The sequence below is a fragment of the Panicum virgatum genome, chromosome 7N (genome assembly GCF_016808335.1).
Source record: "Panicum virgatum strain AP13 chromosome 7N, P.virgatum_v5, whole genome shotgun sequence".
NCBI classification, from domain to species: Eukaryota; Viridiplantae; Streptophyta; class Magnoliopsida; order Poales; family Poaceae; genus Panicum; species Panicum virgatum.
The window spans coordinates 18,009,298-18,034,152 of record NC_053151.1 but is presented as its reverse complement, the minus strand read 5'-3'; the positions used below and the strand labels follow the sequence as shown (position 1 = coordinate 18,034,152).

The 24,855-nt window shown below is 55.2% G+C and overlaps 1 protein-coding gene across 1 annotated transcript; it reads left to right on the top strand.

Annotated features, from left to right (window-relative positions):
* The first annotated feature begins 1,175 nt into the window (after positions 1–1,175).
* On the top strand, positions 1,176–24,821 carry LOC120682187 (ABC transporter C family member 4-like). The gene is made up of 12 exons (XM_039963966.1): positions 1,176–3,316; positions 3,858–4,178; positions 4,670–4,756; positions 20,174–20,697; positions 21,542–21,653; positions 21,752–21,916; positions 22,044–22,338; positions 23,158–23,372; positions 23,451–23,756; positions 23,866–23,929; positions 24,064–24,303; positions 24,446–24,821. Exons 1-12 carry the CDS (start codon positions 1,247–1,249, stop codon positions 24,559–24,561), a joined length of 4,515 nt encoding a protein of 1,504 aa, XP_039819900.1. The 5' UTR covers positions 1,176–1,246; the 3' UTR covers positions 24,562–24,821.
* The last annotated feature ends 34 nt before the right edge of the window (positions 24,822–24,855 follow it).

Genomic DNA, 24,855 nt, shown 5'->3' with positions numbered 1-24,855 from the left:
AATAGAAGCAAAAGGAAAGGCAATCCAATGAACTCACCGGTCTTCAAGTGCTCTGGCAGAGCCCCCCACGAGAAGGGCAGCCCCTCGTCACCAATCTCTCCACCCCGACGAGCCGCCGCGCCCTAGTCGCCGCAATCTCCGCCACGACGATGAGATCCGCCCTAGTCGCCGCTCTCTCCGCCTCGTATTCAACCAACAGGGAAAAACACAGAGCGGCCGAGACACACCTGGAGCGGATAACATAAATGCCAAACAGGTTTCAGTCCAACACAGTGTTAAACCCAATAACGTGTCCAAACGGGCCAACAATAGTAGAAGCGGGCCCGTTAAGCAACATGACGGGTCACAACAAGACATCAGGCGGGCCCGACATCAAAACTCCACATCAATCGATCTCAACCATCCGCAGCCCATCCGACGGTCAGAGCTTGTGACTTACACCAAAACAAGATTTCAGTCACCTTAAAAGTAGTAAATCTGTTTCTTTTATGCAATAGGTTTGTGAAGATCTGGCCCGCTAACGGATTCAGGTCCCATGTGCCAAAGAAGCAGCTGATGCATATTCTAGTGTGATAGCAGAAAATACCACCTTCGATAAGGATCAGCCACCGGATCACAGTTGGGTTTAATCAAGTACATGTACTCTGTTTGGCAACGTTTATTTCAGTTTGGCTTCACCTGTTTTACGCAAATCAAGATATTATGTAACGCTTTAAAATGAACGAGAAATTAGGTGCTAAACTTGGCCAGTTTTGGCTCGACTTGACCAGTGAAACTCTTCCAAACGGCCCATGATGGAGAACTGGTGCCAGCTCGTTCCTCAAAGTTGCCGTCCCATTTCTGTTCTCACACACGACAATTTCTGCAGTCTAGCTTCATTCGCTGATGCGACATCGTCTTTAGAAGCAAGGCAGGATCACAATGGATTTTTAAGTAGGATCGTATTATGACAACGAATGCAACCTAGCATATATGTATGTACTTGGGAAACAATCAAGCCAATGCCATTGTTTGAAACAAGAAAAGAAATATTTTATTAGATAGGGTCAAGGTCAAGAACGAGAGTGACATTTTGTTCGGAAAAAAAAAGAACAAGAGTGACAGACCGAGTAGTCTAGTACGAAGAATCCGGGAGCTCCCAACGGATTTCGCTTCCCCAATGGAGGAGTAGCCTCTGTGAATCGAATCCCGACGGATCCCCACCCCCACAACGAGCTCCTCGCGGTCGCAGCCGGGCGCACACGGGATGGCGCTCCCCTGGTGGCTCGCCACCACGGCGTGCGCGCTCCTCGGCGCCGTCGACCTCGTGTTCCTCGCCGCCTGCCTCGTCCTCCTCGCCCGCGGCCTCCGCAGGGGAGGCTCGACTGCGGCGGCGGCTGCTCCTGCCGAGCGCGAGGCGCTGCTGCGGAAGCCGGATCACCCGTCGCCGCGGGCCTTCCGCTACGTGGTCGCTCTCGGGGCCTCCGCGGTCATCGCGGCGGCGTCCGTCGTGCTCCTCGCACTCGCGGTCTTGCTCCTGCCGAGCACGCCGTGGCGCGCCGCGGAGGCGGCCTTCCTCGCCGTCCACGCCGTCGCGCATGGAGCGGCCGCGTGGACCGTCGCCGCGTCGCGGACGGCGGGGGCTGCCCCCAACGCGCACCACGCACACCTCCGCGTGTTCTGGCTCGCCACTGCGCTCGGTGCCCTGCTCTTCTCCGCCTCGGCGGTGGTCCGCGGCGCCCACGGCTCGCTGCTCTTCCCCGACGACGCGGTCGCCTTCGCCGGTCTGCTCGTCTCGCTGCCACTGGCATACATCGCGGTCACTGGCTTCGCCCGCCGTGGCACCGGCGCGGGGGACGTGGAACCAGGAGAGCATGGCGGCGAGGAGGCGCCCGCGTCGCCGTACGTGACCGCGTCGTTCCTCTCGCGCGCGACCTTCAGCTGGATCATCTCCCTCATCAACAAGGCCTACGCAGCCGAGTCCCTCACGGCCAACGACGTGCCGCCGGTGCCCCCCAGCCACCGCGCCGAGGCGGCGCACGCCCTGTTCATGTCCAAATGGCCGGCGTCGCCGGCGTCGCGGCACCCGGTGGGCGTCGCGCTGTGGCTATCTTTCTGGCCGCAGCTCGTGCTGACTGCGTTTCTCGGCCTCGCGCGCCTCGCGGCCATGTACGTCGGCCCGTCGCTCATCGACCGGTTCGTCGAGTTCATCCGCCTCGGCGGGACGCCATGGGAGGGCCTCCGGCTCGTCATCATCCTGCTCGTCGGCAAGGCGGCCCAGACGCTGGCGTCGCACCACTACAACTTCCAGGGGCAGCTCCTGGGCATGCGCATCCGCGGTGCGCTGCAGACCGCGCTGTACCGCAAGTCGCTGCGCCTCACCGCCGGCGCCCGCCGAGCGCACGGCGCCGGCTCCATCGTGAACTACATGCAGGTGGACGCTGGGATCGTGTCCTTCGCCATGCACGGGCTCCACGGGCTGTGGCTGATGCCGCTGCAGATCGTGGTGGCGCTCCTCCTCCTCTACACCTACCTCGGCCCCGCCGTGCTGATGACGCTCGCCGTGATCACCACGGTGACCGTGATCACCGCGTTCGCCAACAAGCTCAACCTGGCGTACCAGCTCAAGTTCCTGGGCGTCCGCGACAGACGCGTCAAGGCCATCACCGAGATGCTCAACCACATGCGCGTCATCAAGCTGCAGGCGTGGGAGGAGAAGTTCGGCGGCAAGGTGAGCGACATCCGGAAGGAGGAGCTCGGGTGGCTCGCCAAGATCATGCTCTTCATGTGCGGCAACACGGTGGTATTCTCGAGCGGCCCGCTCGCCATGACGGTGCTCGTGTTCGGGACCTACATCGCCTCCGGCGGGCAGCTGGACGCCGGCAAGGTGTTCACGGCGACGGCGTTCTTCCGCATGCTGGAAGGCCCCATGCAGAACTTCCCGCAGACGATCGTCATGTCCATGCAGGCGTTCGTGTCGCTCGGCAGGCTGAACAAGTTCCTGACGGACGCCGAGATCGACACGACGGCCGTGGAGCGCGTCGAGAGCGGCGGCGCCGAGGAACCCGTGGCGGTCAAGGTGCAAGCTGGGGTGTTTGCGTGGGACGTGCCGGCCGGCGAGGAGACGAGGGACAAGGTCAACAGCCAGGCCCAAGTCCGCCATGGCGCAGCGGAGACGAATGGGCAAGGAAATGGGGCGGATTTGGTGACGGTGCTGAGGGGGATTGACGTGGAGGTGAGGAGGGGCGAGCTCACGGCCGTGGTCGGGACGGTGGGCTCCGGCAAGTCGTCGCTGCTGTCCTGCATCATGGGGGAGATGCACAAGGTCTCCGGCAAGGTGAGTGTGCTGACTCTAGTGGCGTTTTGATCCAAATCTGATTGCAGCATGTAGGTAGCCACGTAGTGAAATCCGCGCCGTCCAAATTTAATTGTCATTTTCTGATTCCGGCCTCCTAAGGTGTGATAGGTTGGTAGCGACGTCAACGTGGGGATATGGTTGGAATTGGATACCATGGACGGCCGTGGTTTGGATTCTGGTTGGACTTGGACCCCCAACTTTTTGATTGTCTATTGCAGTTGTAGCGCATTGCTTGGCCCACATTCTAATTACAGGCCGCTGTTATAATGCGTAGTAGTTGGTTGGGTTCGAGAACCTGCTAGAAACTCTGGTATACTCGAAGAATACATGACCAACTTGACAGTCACCGTTTGGATTCTCATGGTTTTTTTTTTTTGCTTTAGCACTCCAAACATTTATGGTTTAACCGTTTAAGCATATTATTTGTAGAGAAATAACATATTCATTCAAATCTACTATGCCAATATCGTTTTTCAGATCAGTTTACTCTTGTCTTATCTCCATTTTCTATGTGGTTTAGGTTAGCATATTTGGAAGCACAGCATATGTTGCTCAGACCGCTTGGATCCGAAATGGAACCATTCAAGAGAACATTTTATTCGGAAAGCCAATGTACCCAGAGAGATATTCACAAATCATAAATGCTTGCTGCCTGGAAAAGGATTTGGAAATGATGGATTTTGGTGATAAGACTGAAATAGGTGAGCGAGGGATCAATCTCAGTGGGGGTCAGAAACAGCGCATCCAGCTTGCAAGGGCAGTTTACCAAGATTGCGATATATACCTTCTTGATGACATATTTAGTGCAGTTGATGCTCATACTGGATCAACTATTTTCACGGTGAAGCCTAATCTCTTCCGTTTCATTTTTTTATATTAGGTTCTGGCAAAATCATTCAGTTATTTAAATTTGAAACAAGTAATATACTTTAGAAAACTTGTGGAAATGCTCAATTGCTCAGTGGCTTGTATTCCTTTCCTATGTTTCTGTGTTTAAAACCAATGTGCAGTGACTCTTCAGACCATGCAAATTACACATTTTGACATGCCCTGTATGAGATTTTATTAGAGAAGTTGACAGAAGATTTATAAACAGACAGAACCTTGCATCACAATCTGTAGAATTCAGCAAGCTAGCATGCATAGGTTATGCAGAACTATGATGATATGGAATCTGTTTGTAATAAGGTGGATTCATGACCTACTTGATTGACCAATGCTATTTATTGTTTTTTGGTTACTACGAAGAAAAATCTTCTAAGCAAGTAGAATTGTGGTCAGTGTTTGATTACAGTTCTTAAGCTGTACTCTATAACTTGGCTATGTATGCAGGAATGTCTGAAAGGCATACTCAAGAATAAGACTGTGTTGCTTGTGACTCACCAAGTGGACTTCTTGCAAAATGTGGATACTATAACTGTAAGTCTTTTTGAACTGTCCATGTTATATTCTGATGGAACAGATTAGTAATGCATTCTTCCATCACCATGTAAACTTAGCAAAACTTTGCCTTTATTATAGTTAGTGTTAGAATGAGAGCGAAGGAGGAAGATGACTGAATGAATGAATGTATGTATTTAATATCCCCAAATGGGGTATATATATAGTACATGAGAGTTCGAACCTTAGACTAGAGTATAATGACAATAATACCCTTAACACCCCCATCAAATGCAAGGCATATTGTCGGTACCCTGTAGCAGGGATACCCACTCTTGCCGCAGCAAGGCAGGACCCGCGTAGTTATCCATAACTACGCGTAAGGACGGAGTAGCCAGGCCCCACCGGTCAGGCTCTTTCCTCACCAGGCCAACGGCCCCGGACCCGCTCCCCGCCTGGGGATGGGTCCGGAGACGCCACGTGTCTCTGAGGAAGGGAACCTCCGAGCTGGCAGCCGAGGCCGCGGACCCCCCCATAGGGGTCCGGGACCTCCTGCGCCATCCGGACCCCCCTTTTTACCGTGTGGGGGTCCAGAGCCGCCACGTGCCCCGGTGGCAAGGGCGCGGGCTCGTGCGCGAGTCCTCCGCAAGGAGACTCGCCCACCCACCGCATTTAATGCGGGTGGTTGAGGCATGCTCTGTCGCCGCAGCATGCGGGACAGCCTTTGTCAGGCCTCACTGTGCACCGCGTATTACCAAGGTGCACAGTGCGGCCGCCTGTGCCGCGCCCGCGCAGAGCCCGTCTGCAGCATTAAATGGATACGACGGCACGGCACTTTTCCATCATGACCGCCTACGCCGCTCCCTACACAGCCGTTCAGCTACGTGGCAGGCGACGCCACTAGCTACGTCTGGCATCGTCCCGACAAGACGGCGCCTGGACATGCTGAACGAGGGACACCAGGAGCAGGCAAGGGATTACAGAAGAGAGATCCCCGCTGCCTGCAACGCCATGATGTATGAACAGTACGTTAGTTTATACTACACCGTTGGGCCCACTTGTCGGGGACCCAACAGCCATGTACGCGTCTCCCTTGAGATATAAAAGGGAGGCGCTCGCTGCGCACGGGGGACTGGAAGCTCTCCACACACACACCAGCCCTGGTGAGCTCGCTCGCTCTCGTGGAAAGGCAATACAACACACAGTGGACGTAGGGTATTACGCTCCGGCGGCCCGAACCACTCTAGATCGTGTGTTCTTGTGTCCTTATCTCAGAGCAAGATCAGCCCAATCGCCTAGTACCTTCCCGAGCACTCCCTCTCTGGGAATAGGCGGGTGCGTTCCGCTATCCGGCTGTGGGTACCCTAGAAATCCCATGACATTTGGCGCGCCAGGTAGGAGAATTAGCTGGTTGCAGTTCATCTCCTCTTCGTCCCCATGGTTCGTGTGGACGACGTAGAGATGACGGAGGGTGTGGCGTCCTCCACGCCACACGCCCCTCGTGTTCCTGCTCCAGGGGCAACTGTGCCTGCGGAGCAGCCACCGTCGGCGGCAGCGCGCGCTGCTCGCCGGCAAGAGTCAGGGCGCCCATCAAGGGCCCCCTTACAAGCTGCGAGCGGCGGAGCGCTGGCAGCGGCTAGGGAGTTGCTTCGCAACCCCTCGGCTGAGACAGCCTCGCCAGACGCCCTGAAGCAGTGGCGGGACGACGTTGACCGTCTCCTCCACCTGGCTCAGGCCTCCCCCAGTTCTGCAAGGACTGGGCAACGACCTCCGCCCGGCAACGCGGTGGTACCTTACCACCAGCGTCAGGGTGGTGCGTCGGCGTCCGTGCGCTCCCCTACCGTGAGGGGTGCACGAACAGAAGACCTGCGGGCGGAGCTCAACCGCCGGTGCGCGGGAGAGGATGCCCGCGTCTCCGTTGAGAGGGCGCGAGAGCGCCGTCTTAACATTGAGGGCCGTAACCTCAACGCCGACTTGGACGTGGTGGCACCCAAGCCCCCGGTGAACGCCCGGATACAGCCAGGCGCACCAGTTGCTGGGGTGGGCTGCGCTGCGCTGGCGGACCACCTCCGAGCAGTGGCATGTCCATCCAAGTTCCGCCCCCACCTGCCGGAAAAGTACGACGGTACCACTAACCCGTCGGAGTTCCTGCAGGTGTACGTTACTGCCATCACAGCGGCTGGTGGTAACGGCGCCGTCATGGCAAGCTACTTTCATGTAGCCTTGTCTGGGCCAACCGGACCTGGCTCATGAACCTCACACCCGGGATGATCCAGTCCTGGGAAGACCTCTGTGCGAGGTTCACAGCGAACTTCGCCAGTGCGTACCAGCAGCATGGTGTGGAGGCACACCTCCACGCCGTGAGGCAAAAACCCGGAGAAACGCTCCGGGCCTTCATCTCGCGCTTCACCAAGGTACGGGGTACCATTCCTCGTATCTCAGATGCATCTATTATCACTGCTTTCCGCCAGGGGGTACGTGACGAGAAGATGCTCGAGAAGCTGGCGACGCACGAGGTGGAAAGCGTCACTACGCTTTTCTCCCTGGCAGACAAGTGTGCCAGGGCCGCTGAGGGTCGTGCATGGCACTCAGCCCCCCATAGCGGAGACGCCAAGGCTGGCGGCTCCAGTGCTACCGCTCAGGGCGGTGGCAAGAAGAAGAAGAACAAGAACCGGAATCGCGGGGAACCGCAATCTGGCGAACCAGTCGTTGCAGCGGTGGAGCCAGCGGCGGCGCCGGCTGCGGCAGCAGCGGCTGGGGGCCAAAATGCACATGGCAAACGCCCTCGCCAGCAAGGTGGGAGCGGAGGTTCATGCCCAGTGCATCCCACCGCTCACCACAGCGCCGCTGACTGCCGCGAGATCCAGAAGCTCGCGAAGCGGGTCAGTGGGCGGCGTGAGCAGTCCTCCAAAGACGACTCACCTCCTCCTCGCCAGCGGGCCGGCAAGGAGAAGGCCTCCGACAGCGGGGCCGCCGCCGGGGAGAAGGAGCTGGGGTACCAATCCCCCGCTCGAGAGCTGAAGGGCGTCTACCACGACGACGACTCCGATTCCGACAACGGCGACCGCCGCAAGAAGCTGTATGTAATGTACGGCGGAAGCTGGGAGCTTGTCTCCTGACGGGACGTGAAGACCCTTCGCCGAGAGGTCCTCTCGGTGAAGCCGGGGGTCCCGAAGGCGGCGCCGCACCAGAGGTGGATGAACACCACCATCTCTTTCGGGCCATCCGACTGCCCGGAGAATATGGCCGGAGCTGGTGTACTACCTCTAGTCACCGCTCCCGTCATATCCAACGTAAGGCTCTATCACGTGCTGATTGACGGAGGGGCTGGCCTCAATGTCATCAGCTATGCAGCGTTCAAGCAGCTGCAGATCCCGGAGTCCAAGTTGACTCCCTCTCGCCCATTCTCTGGAGTGGGCCCACACCCGGTGTTCCCTCTGGGGAGCATCACATTGCCGGTCACATTCGGGACCGAGGACAACTTCCGCACAAAGAGCGTTCTGTTCGATGTTGCGGAAGTAAACCTCCCGTTCAACGCCATCATTGGCCGGCCGGCGCTCTACCGCTTCATGGCCATTGCTCATTATGGGTATTTGGTCTTGAAGATGCCTTCCCCTGCCGGAGTCCTCACCGTGCAGGGCGACCGCACCGCTGCCATCGCTGCAGTTGAGAGACTGCATGCTCAGGCGGCAGAGGCTGCACGTTCCGAGGAGGATCCGTCCACCTCGCAACTCAAGGCGCCTGCAAAGGTTCCCAAGGTCCAACCGTCCGATCCGGACCATGTTCCCGTGAAGACGGTGCAGATTGGAGCGGACTCCACCAGGACCACCCGCATCGCGGGGAACCTGGAGGAGAAATAGGAAGACGCGCTCATCGCTTTCCTCCGGGCAAATGTCAACGTGTTCGCCTGGGAACCGTCACAGATGCCCGGGATCCCCAGGGAAGTGATCGAGCACAATCTGAGGATCTACCCCGACGCCACGCCGGTGCGCCAGAAGCCTCGGAAGCAGTCCATGGAGCGACAAAACTTCATCCGCGAAGAAGTCCAAAAGCTCCTACATGCCGGCTTCATCGAGGAGGTCCACCACCCCGAGTGGTTGACCAATCCGGTCGTCGTCCCAAAGGCCAACGGGAAGCTTCGGATGTGCATCGACTACACCAGCCTCAACAAGGCATGTCCTAGAGACCCCTATCCTCTTCCGCGTATCGATCAGATCGTGGACTCCACCTCCGGGTGTGACCTTTTGTCTTTCCTAGATGCATACTCTGGTTTCCACTAGATTCAGATGTCTAGAGAGGATATGAAGCATACTGCCTTTGTAACAGTAGATGGGCTTTATTGCTACATTGTCATGCCGTATGGTCTAAGGAATGCCTTACCCACATTTGTACGAGCTATGAACAAAACCTTCTGTAATCTAATTAGAGATGTTGTTGAGGTTTATGTCGATGACATTGTGGTCAAGACTAAGGTAGGGTCAACACTAGTGGAGGACCTGTCCCTCGTCTTCGACCGGCTCCGCGCCACGCGCACGAAGCTGAATCCCGAGAAGTGCATCTTCGGCGTCTCAGCAGGGAAGCTGCTGGGTTTCCTGGTCTCACATCGAGGCATCGAGGCAAACCCAGCCAAGATCAAGGCGATCAAAGCGATGAGGCCTCCTGGCCGCATCAAGGATGTCCAGAAGCTCACTGGATCTCTCGCTGCTCTTAGCCGCTTCATATCGAGGCTAGCAGAGAGGGCCCTCCCCTTCTTCAAACTATTGAGGAGGTCCGGTCCATTTTCTTGGACCGAAGAGGCTGAACAGGCCTTCCTGGAGCTGAAGTAGCACCTCACCTCGCTGCCAGTATTGGTGGCTCCAGAGCCCGGTGAGCCGTTGTTTCTGTATCTTGCTGCGTCTGCGGAGGCAGTCAGCATGGTGCTGGTCGCCGAAAGGACGGAGCAAGCTCGCCAGGGGGACACCAGGGTCTCCCCGGCCAAAGATGGTGAGCCAGACCCCGGACACGGGTGCCCGTCAGCCTCACCTCTGCCTGAAGCCCCGAACCCCGCACAAGGGGGTCCGGACGAGCCTTGTGCCAGTGGGTACCCAGAGCCGCTGGGGGCCCGAGGACCTGATGTGGTGGATAAGGGCGAGCCGGACCCGGTAACCAGGGTCCGGACCATCCAAAAGCCAGTTTACTACGTCAGTGAAGTCCTCCACGAGGCGAAGGCCAGGTATCTTGAGACGCATAAGCTTATCTATGCAATACTTATTGCGTCTAGGAAACTGCGCGACTACTTTCAGGCACATCGAGTTGTCGTAGTGACCTCTTACCCGTTAAGAGCGATCCTGCACAACTCCAACGCCACAGGCAATATCGCCAAGTGGGCGGCAGAGCTGGCCGAGTTCCAACTGGACTTCCAGCCACGCCATGCAGTCAAGAGCCAGATCCTGGCCGATTTCATAGCAGAATGGACTCCTTCCCCAAGCAATCCTGGGGGTCCGGTCGTCAACGCTGGACCCCCGGAGCCGGAAATCAAGGCACCAGTCTTCACCGAGCCCCACTGGACACTCTTCTTCGACGGGTCCGCCCGCGAAAAGTGGGCTAGAGCTGGTGTGGTCCTCATCGACCCAAATGGAGATCAGCTGAAGTACATGGTGCACCTTGAGTTCAAGGCCACCAACAACATGGCGCAGTACGAAGCTCTGATCTTTGGCCTGACGCAAGCCCTCTCATTGGGGGTCCGGCAGCTCCTGGTGAACGGGGACTCCCAGCTAATCATCAAGCAGGTCCGAGGGGATTGCAACTGCAACAATCCCCAGCTCGCGGCATACCTCATACACGTGAGGAAGCTCGAGAAGGACTTCGACGCCTTGGAACTACAACACGTTCCCCGCGAGCACAACTCAGCAGCAGATGATCTCTCTGCAAGAGCATCTACCTGGGCACCCGTGCCCGAGGGTGTCTTCGAAAGACGGCTGCTGAGACCTACCGCCCAGCCTGCCGAGCTGGGCGAAGGGGATCAAGCTAGCACCTCAAAGCCAGCGGTCCCGGTAGCACTCCACCTGTGGTGCCCAACCTGGGCCGTGTGCCCTGTTGAGGATCCTGGTGACCTCACAGAGCCACACCCACCTACTCAGGGAGCTCCAGATGCATGGATCTCCGAGATCCGGGACTACCTGAAAGATAACATCCTCCCTGATGACGATGTGTCCGCTGAGCGCATAGTCCGATTGGCTAAACGCTACGCGGTGGTAGAAGGGGATCTCTACCGCCGTGGCGCCAACAGTGTCCTCATGCGGTGCATTTCCCAGGGAGAGGGCCGCGAGTTGCTCGCGGAGATCCATGGAGGCGAGTGCGGAAGTCATTCCTCCTCTCGCACGCTTGTTGGCAAGGCCTTTCGGCATGGCTTCTACTGGCCAACAGCACTCCAGGATGCGGCTGAGCTGGTGAGGTCCTGCAAAGCATGCCAATTCCATGCAAAGCAAATACACACCCCGGCTCAAGCTCTGCAGATGATTCCGCCCTCATGGCCATTCGCTGTGTGGGGTGTGGATATCCTGGGGCCATTCCCCCGGGCTGTTGGCGGGTACCGGTTCCTCTATGTCGCCATCGACAAGTTCACCAAGTGGTCGGAAGTTACCCCTGTGGTGAATATCACTAAGAAATCAGCAGTCGCCTTCCTCAGGTCCATTGTATGCAGATTTGGCGTCCCAAGCCGCATCATCGTGGATAACGGGACCCAATTCAAAAGCAGACTCTTCCAAGAGTACTGTGAGGACATTGGCATCCAGCTATGCTTTGCGTCCGTAGCACATCCTCGCAGCAATGGACAAGTTGAGAGAGCGAATGCAGAGATCCTCAGGGGACTCAAGATCCACACCTACAACTGCTTGAAGAAGCATGGTGCCAAATGGGTGGACGAGCTTCCATGCGTGCTATGGGGCAATCGGACCACACCCAGCCGAGCCACCGGGGAGACTCCGTTCTTCCTGGTCTACGGGGCTGAAGCATGCCTTCCCCCAGGAATTCACCTGGGCTCACCACTGGTCCAGGCCTTTGACGAATCCATGCAGGAACAGCTGCGGCGCGACGACATGGACTTCGTTGATGAGCGGAGGTGGCGAGCAGCAATCCGAAATGCACGCTACAACCAGGCGCTCCGGCGCTATCATCAACGGTTCGTGCACGGCAGGGAGCTCCGGGCTGGCGACCTCGTCCTCAGACGGATCCTGAGCCGAGCAGGGCTCCACAAATTTTCCCCCAGCTGGGAGGGGCCCTTCAAGGTTACAGAGGTATGCCGGCCCGGATGCGTTCGCCTCGCCACAGAAGATGGAGTGCCGCTGCCCAACCCATGGAACATAGAGCATCTGCGTAAGTTCTACACCTAGGCAGAGCCGGAAAATAATCCTTTCCTTTGTAATAAGATAGAGTTACCGTGCGGCCCAGAGCGGTTGGGGGCCACCCTCGTAAACCCGACCTCTGGCATCCATCGCACCGTCGGCTAACGCGCGGCCCAGAACGGTAGAGGTCTGACCTCGTAAACCCGGTCTCTGGCATCCATCGCGCAAGCCATGTACATCAAGATTGCAAAGGAAATAATTTCTCCCAGTTCTGTCTTTGTGTCAAAATTTAAATTCGCATGCCGATTCTCAAGTTTTTACCTCTCTAACCCCCACGGGGACCTCTGCCCTTGTTGCTACAACTAAGATCTGAGCTGAGTTGCTGGATTGCCGTACAGATCCGGACCCTCTTGCTGCTGGAGAGGAGTCCAGACCCTTAGGGACCTACTCTGGAGAGCGGGTGCTTGTTTCCTGGGGTGGTCCGGAGTCCTGTGTAGCCGCTTAGCTGGTTCCGTACCCAAAAGCCTACACACTCCACCACCCTGTAACGAGTACTCTAGTACCTGGAGTCGGGTAATTAAGGGCCTGGACCCCGTTCCAGCTCAAGAGCTGGTTTCCTAAGTCCAACACGGCATGTCTAGTCCTATATCTCAAAAGATCGAGTACAACAAAGTGACCTTGCCACTGCTGCGAGAGGCCTGGGATGATGAAGCCAGGTCCGGGAAGATCGTGCTGTTTCCTGGAATGGCCCGGAGCCTTGTGTAGCGCCTTAGCCTGGTCCCGTACCCTAAGCCTACACACTCCACCACTCTGTAACAAGCGCTGAGCAACCTGGACCTGCGCATCTAGAGCCCCGGACCTTGTACCAGCCTGGCACTGGTCAGGGATGAGTCCCGCGGGCCTGTTACTAAGCTGTATATTTGAAGTGGTGCACAGGTTAAGTCCGGACTGGTGGTAGCCAGCCTCAAACCATTGAGCCTACCTACCAGGGGGTCCTAGCATCTGCTTCAAAGCCTTCATGCAGATCAAGGTCCAGTCTCAATGGTAGACAGACTCAAAACAACTGAGTCTATCTCCCAGGGGGCCCGGAGCATCCGCTTTGTCCCACACATCACGAACGGATTCTGCATGCGTCAAGCAGCTAAAGTACAGTATCATTGCTACTATATAAGTGAGTTTGATTCTTTTCTCTGTAGTTCTGTATCCTACACAGGGAACAAGGCGCTTGTTCGGCTTACAAACTATGCAGCCCTATGCCCAACGAGGTCCGGAGTATCTTCTACGCCTCAAGTGGCAGACAGGTCCAAGCAACTGCACCTATCCGCCAGGGGGCCAAGGCACCGGGGTGCTGCATACCGCAAATCAACAACTGACAAACAACTAAGTTGAAGTTTCCTCTATTTCAAAAATTTCAGCTAATACAATGTTTGTTACATAGTGCAAAAAGGGAAAAGATACAATCCCCAGCCTAAGGGTCCGCAGGCTCTCGCTTGAAGTAGGCGGCGACGAAGTCAACGACCTCCCGCACGCTGTCCCGAGCGGCAGCCTCCGTCTCCGCTACAGGGCCATCGACCACGGGCGCCAACGAGATGGTCGGGTCGTGGCTCCGAAGGCAGGTCAGGATGTGCTCCGCCACCATCCGGATCAGCTCGCGGCCCTCGGTTTCGAGCTGTCCAGCAAGGACCGGCCCAAGGCGCTGGAGCCTATCCGAAGCAGAGCTCAGCACTGGGAGGGCGTCAGCTATCGAAGCTGGCGGCTCCGCCACCTGGATTGGGCTCATCCCAAATGGCACCAGTGCGAGGCTCGCTTCGGCCGCCCAGTCAGCGATCCACTGGGCTCCCGCGCGCTGGTCCTCCTGGTGCTTCCGGACCGCCTCCTGGACCGCATCTCGCACCCGGGTGTCCAGAGCCGCTTTGGCCACCTCCACCTCGCGGGACCTTTCCTCGAGCCCGCGGGATCTCTCCTCGAGCTCGGCCTCCCTCTCCTCCGCCCGGTCCTTCAACTTCTTGAGCGACTCACGCTGGCGCCCGAGTTCCTTTTCTATGCCGGTGGCGTGGGCCTCCCGCTTGGCGAGGGATTTCCGGCCCTCCTCCAAAACCGCCTCGTCGGCAGTCAGCTGGCGGGCTCTCTCATGCAGTTGTTCACGCCATCCCTGCAGAGTCGCAGAGAAGACGTCGAGCTCCTGCCTCCGGACCTCAAGGTCCTCGCTGCGAGTCTCCAGCTCGGACTGTCGAGCCGCGAGGTGGGCCTCGAAGTCGGACCGCTGAGCCGCGAAGCCAACAACCTCCAGAGTGAAATCCTGCTCCCGCTGCGCCAGGGATTTCTCTCGGTTTGACACTGCGAGCTCCCGGTCAAACACCTTCCTAAGGTTGGCTCGGTAGGCCTCTTGGTCTGCCTTGAGCTTTGACCGAGTTTCTGCAGCGCGGGAGGCTTCAGCCTTCGTATGCGCTTCCAGGCGGGTGTGCCAGTCGGAGAGGCGCTGACGCTCGCTCTCCAGGGCAGACCACTCCCGCCGGAAGGCCGTCTCGACGGAGGAGGTTGCCTCTTCGATCGACCGCCGGACCTGGAACATCACCTGGGGGAGGGGAGTCACATCCTCCTCCGGGAGTTGGTGCTGTAGGAGCCGCCTGCCAAAGACCACCTCCAACTCCTCCTCTGCAACAGGACCGGAGCTGGAGGTGGGGGCTTTTTGTGCAGCACTTGTCTGCTCCGCCGCCACCGCCGCGTCGGATGCGGCAGCGCCCAGCACCGGCGTCGCCTCCGCCACCGCCGCGTCGGGTGCGGCTGCACCCAGCGCCGGCGCCTCCGCCGCCGCCGCGTCGGATGCAGCTGCGCCCAGCACCGGCATCGCCTCCGCCACCGCCGCGTCGGGTGCGGCTGCGCCCAACACCGGCGTCGCCTCCGCCACCGCCGCGTCGGGTGCGGCTGCACCCAGCACCGGTGCCGCCTCCGCCGCCGTCGCGTCGGGTGCGGCTGCGCCCAGAGCCGGCATCTCAGCCGCCGCGGCATCGGGTGCGGATGCCCCCAGCGCCTGCGCCTCAGCCATCGCTGCGTCGGGTACGGCTGCACCCAGCACCGGCATTTCCACCGCCGCTGTGTCTGCTGCCTCTGCCGCAGGTGCCTCCACCGCCGCGGCATTGTGCGCTGCTGAGCCTGGAAATGACACGCCTGTCAGCTCCACGTCACACACCACTGGGCTGGCATAGGTCGCTGTACCTGAGGGTCCCGCATCCGCTGTCGCCGTTGCTGTCAGCACTGAGGCCGCGGCCGCCTGGGCACCAGCTGACGAACCGGCGATGGTAGAGGAACCACTGGGGCGAGGAGCCCTGGTAACAATGCGGAGAAGCCTTCAGGAAAAAAGCAGAGCACCGGCGTAAAGGAAGAAAGCAGGATAACACTAACCCAGAAGTACCGGGCACCCAGCGTCCTCGGAGCCCTGGCCTCTTCTCCTGCGGCTGCTGCTGCCCTTGCAGCTGCGATGCAGGCGCAACCCGGGCCTGTTCCTGCTGCTGCTGTCCCCGAGGCTGCAGCACGGGCGCGACCCGGGGTTGCACCTGTTGCTGCTGTTGCCGCCCTCGTGCCTGTTGCCGCTGCTCTTGCGGCTGCTGCTGCTGCTGCTGTTGCTGCCGGCGGGAGGAATTCCTCGACGGCGATGGTGGTGGCGCGGCTGCCCCAGAGGATGCGTGGGGGCCGACAGCCCGGGAGCTACCCTGGCCCGCGCCCTCAGAAGACCTCTGGTGCTTCGCGGCGGGCTCTGAGACCAGGGTCCCGTCGCCCCTGAGTAGCCTGCGCCGGCCTGCGTCTCCCGACGATGCACCGGAGTTTCCCTGTGCCCGGCTGGAACCGGCTGCGGCCGCGATGCTAACCGCGGCCTGCTTCCCCTTCGTGGTGGCGCCGGACCCCGCAGCGCTCAGCGTAGCCTGATCCCCGGATGCGCCAGGGATCCGGAGCCCACGGTTCGCGTCGCCTCCGGTCTGGCGTGGGGCCAGTCCCCCGTCGTCCAGAGTCGGCAGGGTTGCCAGCACCGCCACCCTCGCGAGGTCCTCGCAGAGGGGGACTATGCTCTGCGGGAGGATCAGGTTCTCCGGGATGAAGGCGTCCCCCGTCACGTTCCGCACCAGAACCTCCAAGGCCTCCTGGGTCAGGTCGCTCCCCTCTCCGCGTTGGGTCCTGCTGCAGTCGTTGAGGCCGGTGAAGTTCCACGCAGCACGCGGCCGCTGCTTCAGGGGAGGGATCCGGTGCTTCACGAAGTCTCCGAGCACGTGCCACGAGGTGAGGCCGCTCTCCGCCAGCGACCTGATCTTGTCCAGCATGGAGTCGAACTCCGGCTGCAGCGACGGCTTGGCCCTCCAGGATGCCTTGTCGGAGGCGGGCCCCTCGGTCGGCAGGGTGAGGCGCTCGTTGGCTTCGGTGGTGGCGATCACCCAATCCCTGCGCCACTCCTCCCACTTTCCGCCAGCAAGGCCGGGAATGTAAGGAGTCACCAGGTCACTCCTCACCTGGAAGTAGTACCCTCCCACCTCGTCCTTGCTCCTTCCGGACCTCACCAGAATGAAGAAGTAGCGGAAGAGGATGACGCAGGGCCGAACTCCCACGAACATCTCGCATAAGTGCACGAAGATGGACGTCAGGAGGAGGGAGTGCGGCGTCAGATGCTGAAGTTGGAGGCCGAAGTCTTCCAGCAGCAGCAGCAGGAACGAGGAAATCGGCAGTCCCACGCCAGTGGAGATGTGCGAGATGAATAGCACAAACTCCCCGGCGCGGAGGTTGCCAAGGGGAACCGAGCCTGCTCGCACCCCCCAGCCGGTCTCCTGAGCACTCCATCCCAGCAGACGGCGCACTGTGTTCAACTCTCCCTCGGTCTGGTAGCGGCGGGGATGAACAAGGGACGCCATCTCTCGGTGGGGTGAGTAGCAGCCTGTGCGGGGGAGAAAGGGGCAAGGGGAGCTCGAAGGCAAAGGGGCGCAAAGGTTGGAAGGAAGAAGGCGAATGCGGAAAAGTAACCGCGGAATGCGGTTCACCCCATTATAAAGCCTGACTCAACCGGCACACCCCGGAACCGTCGCCGGAACCCAAGCGACGCCCGCGCCTGGTGTTAACCGCTCAGTCCATGACATGGGGGCCCAGGCCCACCTGTCGGGGTGAGCGGGTAACCAACAAGGGTGCGAAAAGACGGGATCTGAACCAACGCCCGCGCATGCGCGGAGCGAGGCGGAAGCCGAGCTGACGTGCGCGTATTAAGCGCTGGCGTGGCCGAGCTTTTCGGGAACTGCGCCGGTAGTAAATGATCCGTTTACTCCGGCCGCAAGAATGCCGAGCGTCGCGCGCGTGACTAGGTGTACCACTGTGCGTGGGGGCCACGAGTCAATAAGCCGTTGCGATATGATGAGGCAGCGGACAATCCGATGGATGGTCAAAGCCGGTCAAGACCTCTGCAGCAAGAAGCTTCAAGCTATGCAGAAGCCAAATCGCAGTAGTGGCCCCACCTGCGGGTTCGTACCTCCCCCAAGGTGGGCCCGGGGGCCACTGTCGGTACCATGTAGCAGGGATACCCACTCTTGCCGCAGCAAGGCAGGACCCGCGTAGTTATCCATAACTACGCGTAAGGACGGACTAGCCAGGCCCCACCAGTCATGCTCTTTCCTCACCAGGCCAACGGCCCCGGACCCGCTCCCCGCCTGGGGATGGGTCCGGAGACGCCACGTGTCTCTGAGGAAGGGAAGCTCCGAACTGGCAGCCGAGGCCTCGGACCCCCCCATAGGGGTCCGGGACCTCCTGCGCCATCCGGACCCCCCCCCTTTACCGTGTGGGGGTCTAGAGCCGCCACGTGCCCCGGTGGCACGGGCGCGGGCTCGTGCGCGAGTCCTCCGCAAGGAGACTCGCCCACCCACCGCATTTAATGCGGGTGGTTGAGGCGTGCTCTGTCGCCGCGGCATGCGGGACAATCTTTGTCAGGCCTCACTGTGCACCGCGTATTACCAAGGTGCACAGTGCGGCCGCCTGTGCCGCGCCCGCGCAGAGCCCGTCTGCAGCATTAAATGGATACGACGGCACGACACTTTTCCATCATGACCGCCTACGCCGCTCCCTACACAGCCGTTCAGCTACGTGGCAGGCGACGCCACTAGCTACGTCTGGCATCGTCCCGACAAGACGGCGCCTGGACATGCTGAACGAGGGACACCAGGAGCAGGCAAGGGATTACAGAAGAGAGATCCCCGCTGCCTGCAACGCCATGATGTATGAACAGTACGTTAGTTTATACTACACCGTTGGGCCCACTTGTCGGGGACCCAACAGCCATGTACGCGCCTCCCTTGAGATATAAAAGGGAGGCGCTCGCTGCGCACGGGGGACTGGAAGCTCTCCACACACACACCAGCCCTGGTGAGCTCGCTCGCTCTCGTGGAAAGGCAATACAATACACAGTGGACGTAGGGTATTACGCTCCGGCGGCCCGAACCACTCTAAATCTGGCTGTTCTTGAGTGTTCTTGGGTGAGATCTAACTGGGACTAGCTAACCCCCGAGTACACACCCTCTGGGCTAGGGCGGGTGCCTTCCGCCACCCGGCCGTGGTTTGCAGCACCACGACACATATGCAATTGCATTGCATTTGGAAGAAAGAGAACATTAAGCACTAGAATTAGACACATTACAACACTATGATGACTGAAACATCCAAGTTCGAGTCTCCAATATGTCGTAGTGGCATGCGAGTTTTGAAACCTTGCCAAGCCAAGGAGGTGTGAAGAGTAGCACAAAGGTAGAGAGTCGTGACGATGAACGTGCCTTAGTCAAAGACTCGCGGACTCGCGAAGGAGGCGACAAGGAGCAGCAAGGTGCAAACCGACGAGCCATCACCGCACAGATCTGGACGGAGACAGATCCACACTCATCCGGATGGGCATAGCCGCACAAATCTGTGACAACCAAAACTGCGGCAGCAGTCGGAGACTACATGACTGAAAGGGAGAGTCGCATCGACGACGACTATAAAAGATGTGGACAACTATAAAGAAAAAGATAGCAGTCGGCTGTTTGGCAAAGATTTTGTCGACTCGAATGGCAAGAACGAGATGAAGGAGCAAGATTAGTGGATTCAGATGGACACCTCAAGGAAATAAAGACTTGATACTAGCAGCAAGCAGAGCAGAAAACCTGCTCGGGCGCATTGCAGAGCAGAGCAGCGCACCAGTGCCAGGTTAGAGAGAGCAGAGCACATCAGAGCAGGGTGGAGTAGCATGGCAGATCCATCGGCTTGGAGAAGAGGGCCCATCCATCCCGTCGTAGTCGGAGAGCAGAGCGGACAGCGGCCACCGGTGAAGTTGAGGCCGCGACGGAGGCCTGAGATGCGACCACGGCGGCGCAGAAGGAGGCCGGAAGGACAGCGCAGGAGACCACAACGAGCGGCGACGGAGGGAGGCCGTGATGAGCGACGGACAGGGTTTAGGTTTTAAGGTTTAGGAGCGCATAAGGCACTGAACGGTGCCGCGCGACGGCGGGGATGGATCGCCGCAACGGGCGGCGAGCAAAGGACGGCGGTGACGGATCCATGATGGGCAGGGGTTGCTGCTCCGGATCGATGTCAGCGGGTGGCAGTTGGCATGTGACGGGGAAAAATATGGGTAAGCTGCTCTGTGCTGCTGTGATTCAATAACTATGAAAAAATGGGTTTGGGGCTTGTGGATGCCGCCCCGGGGAGGGAAGATTGATCCTTCCGGGGATGACGCAGCAGAGACCGACGAGGGTGGGGGGCCGGATCGAGATCTAGAGCTATAGCTCTGTTACCATGTTAGAATTAGAGGGAAGGAGGAAGATGGCTGAATGAATGTATACCGTGAACATCTCTAAATGGGATATAGAGTACATGAGAGCCAACTCTAGACTAGAGTACAATGACAATAATACCCTTAACAGTTAGTAGCAATGTTTTCTTTCTTGGTATATGGAATTAACAGTTATATTCACATCAATGGTTACTTTAAAATATAGATATATCTTAATGCACGTTTATCTTCAGATTTCTTGCTGAACATATGCTATATAATCATATTACACTGATGGTACCATGCTTATGTTGATATGATGGCTACTAGAAATTAAACTACATTGACTCGTGTGTCAACATGCAGGTAATGAAAGATGGGTTAGTCATCCAGTCAGGGATCTATCGTGAGTTACTAGCATCATGCTCAGATTTTTCAGATCTTGTTGCTGCTCATCATAGTTCCATGGACACAACAGGGGGACAAGGTTACCATGTTCAGAATACAGAGAGCTCCGATGCTTCCACTGGATCTTTAGATGTCCCATCTGTTAACTCCAAATCCAATAATGAAAATGGTGAAACAGTTGGCACTGCAATAAACAAAGAAGCAGGTTCTTCTAAACTGATCCAGGAAGAGGAAAAGGAGAGTGGCCGAGTAAGCTGGCGTGTGTACAAGCTATACATGACACAGGCCTGGGGATGGTGGGGGGTTGTGGTCATTTTGGTTGTGACACTACTCTCGGAGGGCTCCAGTATGGCTAGTAACTACTGGCTGTCATATGAAACATCAGGAGGCCCTGTATTTAATACTTCCGTATTTCTTGGTGTTTATGTTTCGATAGTTGCTACAACGATTATATTGGAAATGATCACCACTATTATTGTGACATTCTTGGCAGTGGCGGAGCCAGAATTTTGTAGTTGGGTATTCCCACTTTCTAAAAAATCCAATAAAAATACAAGTTCAGAATATCGACAATTAAAGATACAAGCTCATTTTTTGGATCTTACTTCATATTCAACAATGAACTAGTTCATATACTAGGTGAACAACCTATAGTTAGTTAAGTCTAGCGCTGATTTGTAAAGATTGTAATTGTTCAGTCCCAAATTTGATCATAAGTCTGCTCTTAAGTTTGCTCTGATGGGTAAAGGAGCATTTAAATGTTCAAACTACACATAATTAGCTAAAAATACGCAGCTTCTTCTATCAAAATTTGGTACCTATAGCTTGTTCAGATAAGCTGCAATATATGATTGCCACAGACTGAACCATATTATCTCAGGGTAATCAACAATGGTGTCATGATGCCTGAAGCCTCCGCCTGTTCTACCGTGGGTGCAGCCACACCGCCGTCCCTGGCAGCCTTGCCTCAGGCTCCCTAACCCTAATGCATTGCTAGCTTACGGCGGCTGGTCCCTCCCCTTCACCCTAAGCACCGACTACATGCAGCTATCTGCATCCTTGCAACTGGGTTTTGGTTTTTGGGAACCAGGACGCGGTTGTACAAGAACGTGCGTGAGATGGATTGAATTGATACATGGACAGAGAGAGGATTTGTGGGCGATGGGACCTCTAAAGATCGTATTTGGCTGATTTCTAACCTAGAGAACAGAGAATATAACCTAATATAAGTTATACATATATACATACTTCAAATGTACATGATTGTTTGGGGAAAAAGTTGGGTATTCCTAGGAATACCCAGGCATCCACCTAGCTCCGCCCATGATTCTTGGGGCTTCAATCAGCCCAGGCCTTTTTCAACAAGATGTTTGACAGCATTCTACGAGCCCCAATGTCATTTTTCGACACCACTCCTTCCGGAAGGATCCTAAGCCGGGTATGTGTTGTATATCCAACTAAGCATAGGATCTATTTTTTGTACTTTGTGTACATATTTACTACTTGAAAAGCAATGTTAACTTTTACTTTTCACAGGCATCATCTGACCAATCGAAAATTGATACTTCCCTTGTGTTCTATGTTGGTTATGCCACATCAATGTGTATTTCAGTGGTTACCACTATTGCTGTTACTTGCCAAGTTGCATGGCCGTCAGTCATAGCAGTGCTTCCTCTACTGCTTTTGAACCTCTGGTACCGGGTATGATCCAAATACCAAAATGCATCCCCGATGACTGTAATCACTGTTCAAACTACTCAACATCAATACAACACTCAGTAACGAAATTAATATAAATTGGTTTGCTTTCTTTTCATCTTGTTTTCAGAATCGTTATATTGCAACATCTCGAGAGCTTACTCGTCTTCAAGGAGTAACAAGGGCTCCAATTATTGATCACTTCACAGAAACCTTTTTGGGTGCCCCAACTGTAAGGTGCTTCAGAAAGGAGGATGAGTTCTACCAGACAAACTTGGACAGGATCAATTCGAATTTGCGTATGTCTTTCAATAATTATGCAGCTAATGAGTGGCTTGGATTTCGCCTGGAGCTAATTGGCACACTTATTTTGTCTATAACCGCTTTTCTCATGATCAGCTTGCCTAGCAATTTCATCAAGAAAGGTAATGTTGTAATCTCAATTAGTCGCATACTCATAAAATGGTGTGGATCATGGGGTAGAGTAGAATTGATACTCATGTCCCATGGTAAGTATAGAGGTTTTGATGAAACCTCTAATTGGTGTGCCTGTTATGAAGTCCTTTTTTTTTGGTATGTGATTGTATGACAAAGACAATTAACCTTAAATGGTATGTTAGGCCTTGGTTTGGACATTTAAACTTTCTCTAATGGAATAATTTTTCTTATCTTTTCTCTAGAATGAATTGTAATACTCCCTCCGTTTCAAATTATAGGTTGTTTGACTTTTTTGACACCAAGTTTGATCACTCGTCTTATTCAAAAAAAATTGTGCAAACATAGTCAAATTTAAGTTATTCTTGGAGAACTTGTATTGATAAAGCAAGCTACAACAAAAGAAGTGATATTTTGTACAAATTTTTTAATAAGACGAGTGGTCAAACTTGGGGTCAAAAAAGTCAAACGACCTATAATTTGGAATGGAGGGAGTAGATGTCACATTTAGGAAAAATGTCTAGGAAAAAAATATTTGCTATGTATGAATAAATTGTGTCACTGGGGCGAATCCGATAGCATGGCTAATTGTTTGAATATCCAAACCTTGAGTGCAATCCTTCGTAGATGTTCTATCAATAATGAAGCATTAATAGTTTGTTGAAAGCATGTCATGTATTAAGAGTTTGCTGTTACATCATCTTAAATACGACTCAAAAAGGGTAACTGATGAATTCTATTAAAAGTTGTATCACTATATGTTTTCTGTTTGATCCTTTGGGAGCTTAATAAATACAATTTTGATGCAGAATTTGTCGGCATGTCCCTTTCCTATGGTCTTTCTCTTAATTCATTGGTGTACTACACAATTTCCATAAGCTGTATGATCGAAAATGATATGGTAGCTGTGGAGAGGGTACATCAGTACAGTGCCCTCCCTTCTGAGGCAGCATGGGAAGTTGCAGATTGTCTTCCCTCACCAAATTGGCCGGACCGAGGAGATATTGATGTGAAAGATCTGAAGGTCAGTATTATTTTGCTTGTATCTCTACCTAGTACCTTTAAGTGATGATGGATGAGCAATAAGTTGAACTCTTTTCAGGTTCGGTATCGGCAAAATACACCTTTAATCTTGAAAGGTATTACTGTAAGCATTAAGGGTGGGGAAAAGATTGGAGTTGTGGGAAGGACTGGCAGTGGCAAGTCGACTCTAGTCCAAGCTTTATTCAGGATTGTGGAGCCTGCAGAGGGCCGAATCATTATCGACGGTGTTGATATCTGCACTTTGGGGCTTCATGATCTGAGGTCTCGCTTCGGTGTGATTCCTCAAGAACCTGTGCTCTTTGAGGGAACTGTAAGGAGCAACATAGACCCAACTGGGAGGTATTCTGAGGCTGAAATATGGCAGGTAGTACAAGCTTTGTTTTTCAAAACATGAACTTCCTCTTGGATGCATAACTATTTCTTTTTTCCTTCTATCAAGCCTGTTTTGTTTATATATTTTTTTTTTCCTGCAGGCTCTCGAGCGTTGCCAGCTGAAGGATATAGTAGCTTCAAAACCAGAAAAGCTTGATGCACTAGGTTTGCTATTTCGTGAACAAGATGATCTTGTTTTATAGAAAAGATAAATTGTGCTCCAAGTTGGCTCAATATTTTCTTCTTAGTATTGACAACAGATGAATAACGTTTTCTTGCTCACTGCTTGTTCATCACAGTTGCCGACATGGGGGAGAACTGGAGTGTAGGGCAGAAGCAGCTCCTCTGCTTCGGTCGTGTCATACTGAAACGCAGCCGGATCCTCTTCATTGATGAGGCAACGGCTTCGGTTGATTCTCAAACAGATGCAGCCATCCAGAGGATCATCCGAGAGGAATTCTCGGAATGTACCATCATCAGCATTGCACATCGTATACCAACTGTCATGGACAGCGACCGAGTTCTGGTCTTGGATGCAGGTAGGACTCTGCACTGATCTTGCCTACCTTTCCTACATTAGTTTAGACTTTAGACTTTCATGGAGAACCGATTGCCTGTATTAAGATTTTGTGCCTCTTAGCCTCTGTCCAACCTTTGTCTATGTGTTTATCTCTGTATCAGGGCTAGTATCAGAGTTCGACGCACCCTCCAAGTTGATGGGGAGGCCATCACTCTTCGGCGCGATGGTTCAGGAGTATGCAAATCGGTCTTCTAGCTCGCAGGGAACGGATGAATGAGACCATGTTGTCCTGGCAAAGACGGCAGTATATATAGGATAAATTTAGGCATACTAGCATACACAGCATCTAAAGAAAGGAAAAATAAATTGTAGGAGTAAGCTTGCAAGCACAAAGCGTTGTATTGCCCTGTTTGCCATCACATGAGCAACTTACATGCAGCAACAACATATCTTATGTTACATAGAAATGGACTACTTGGTTAACATTCCCACCAATTTTGTATCTGATGAAAAGCTCAATTGGAGTCGCCCTGCAAATTGGCTCGGATCCACAATGTACTCACACCAACCC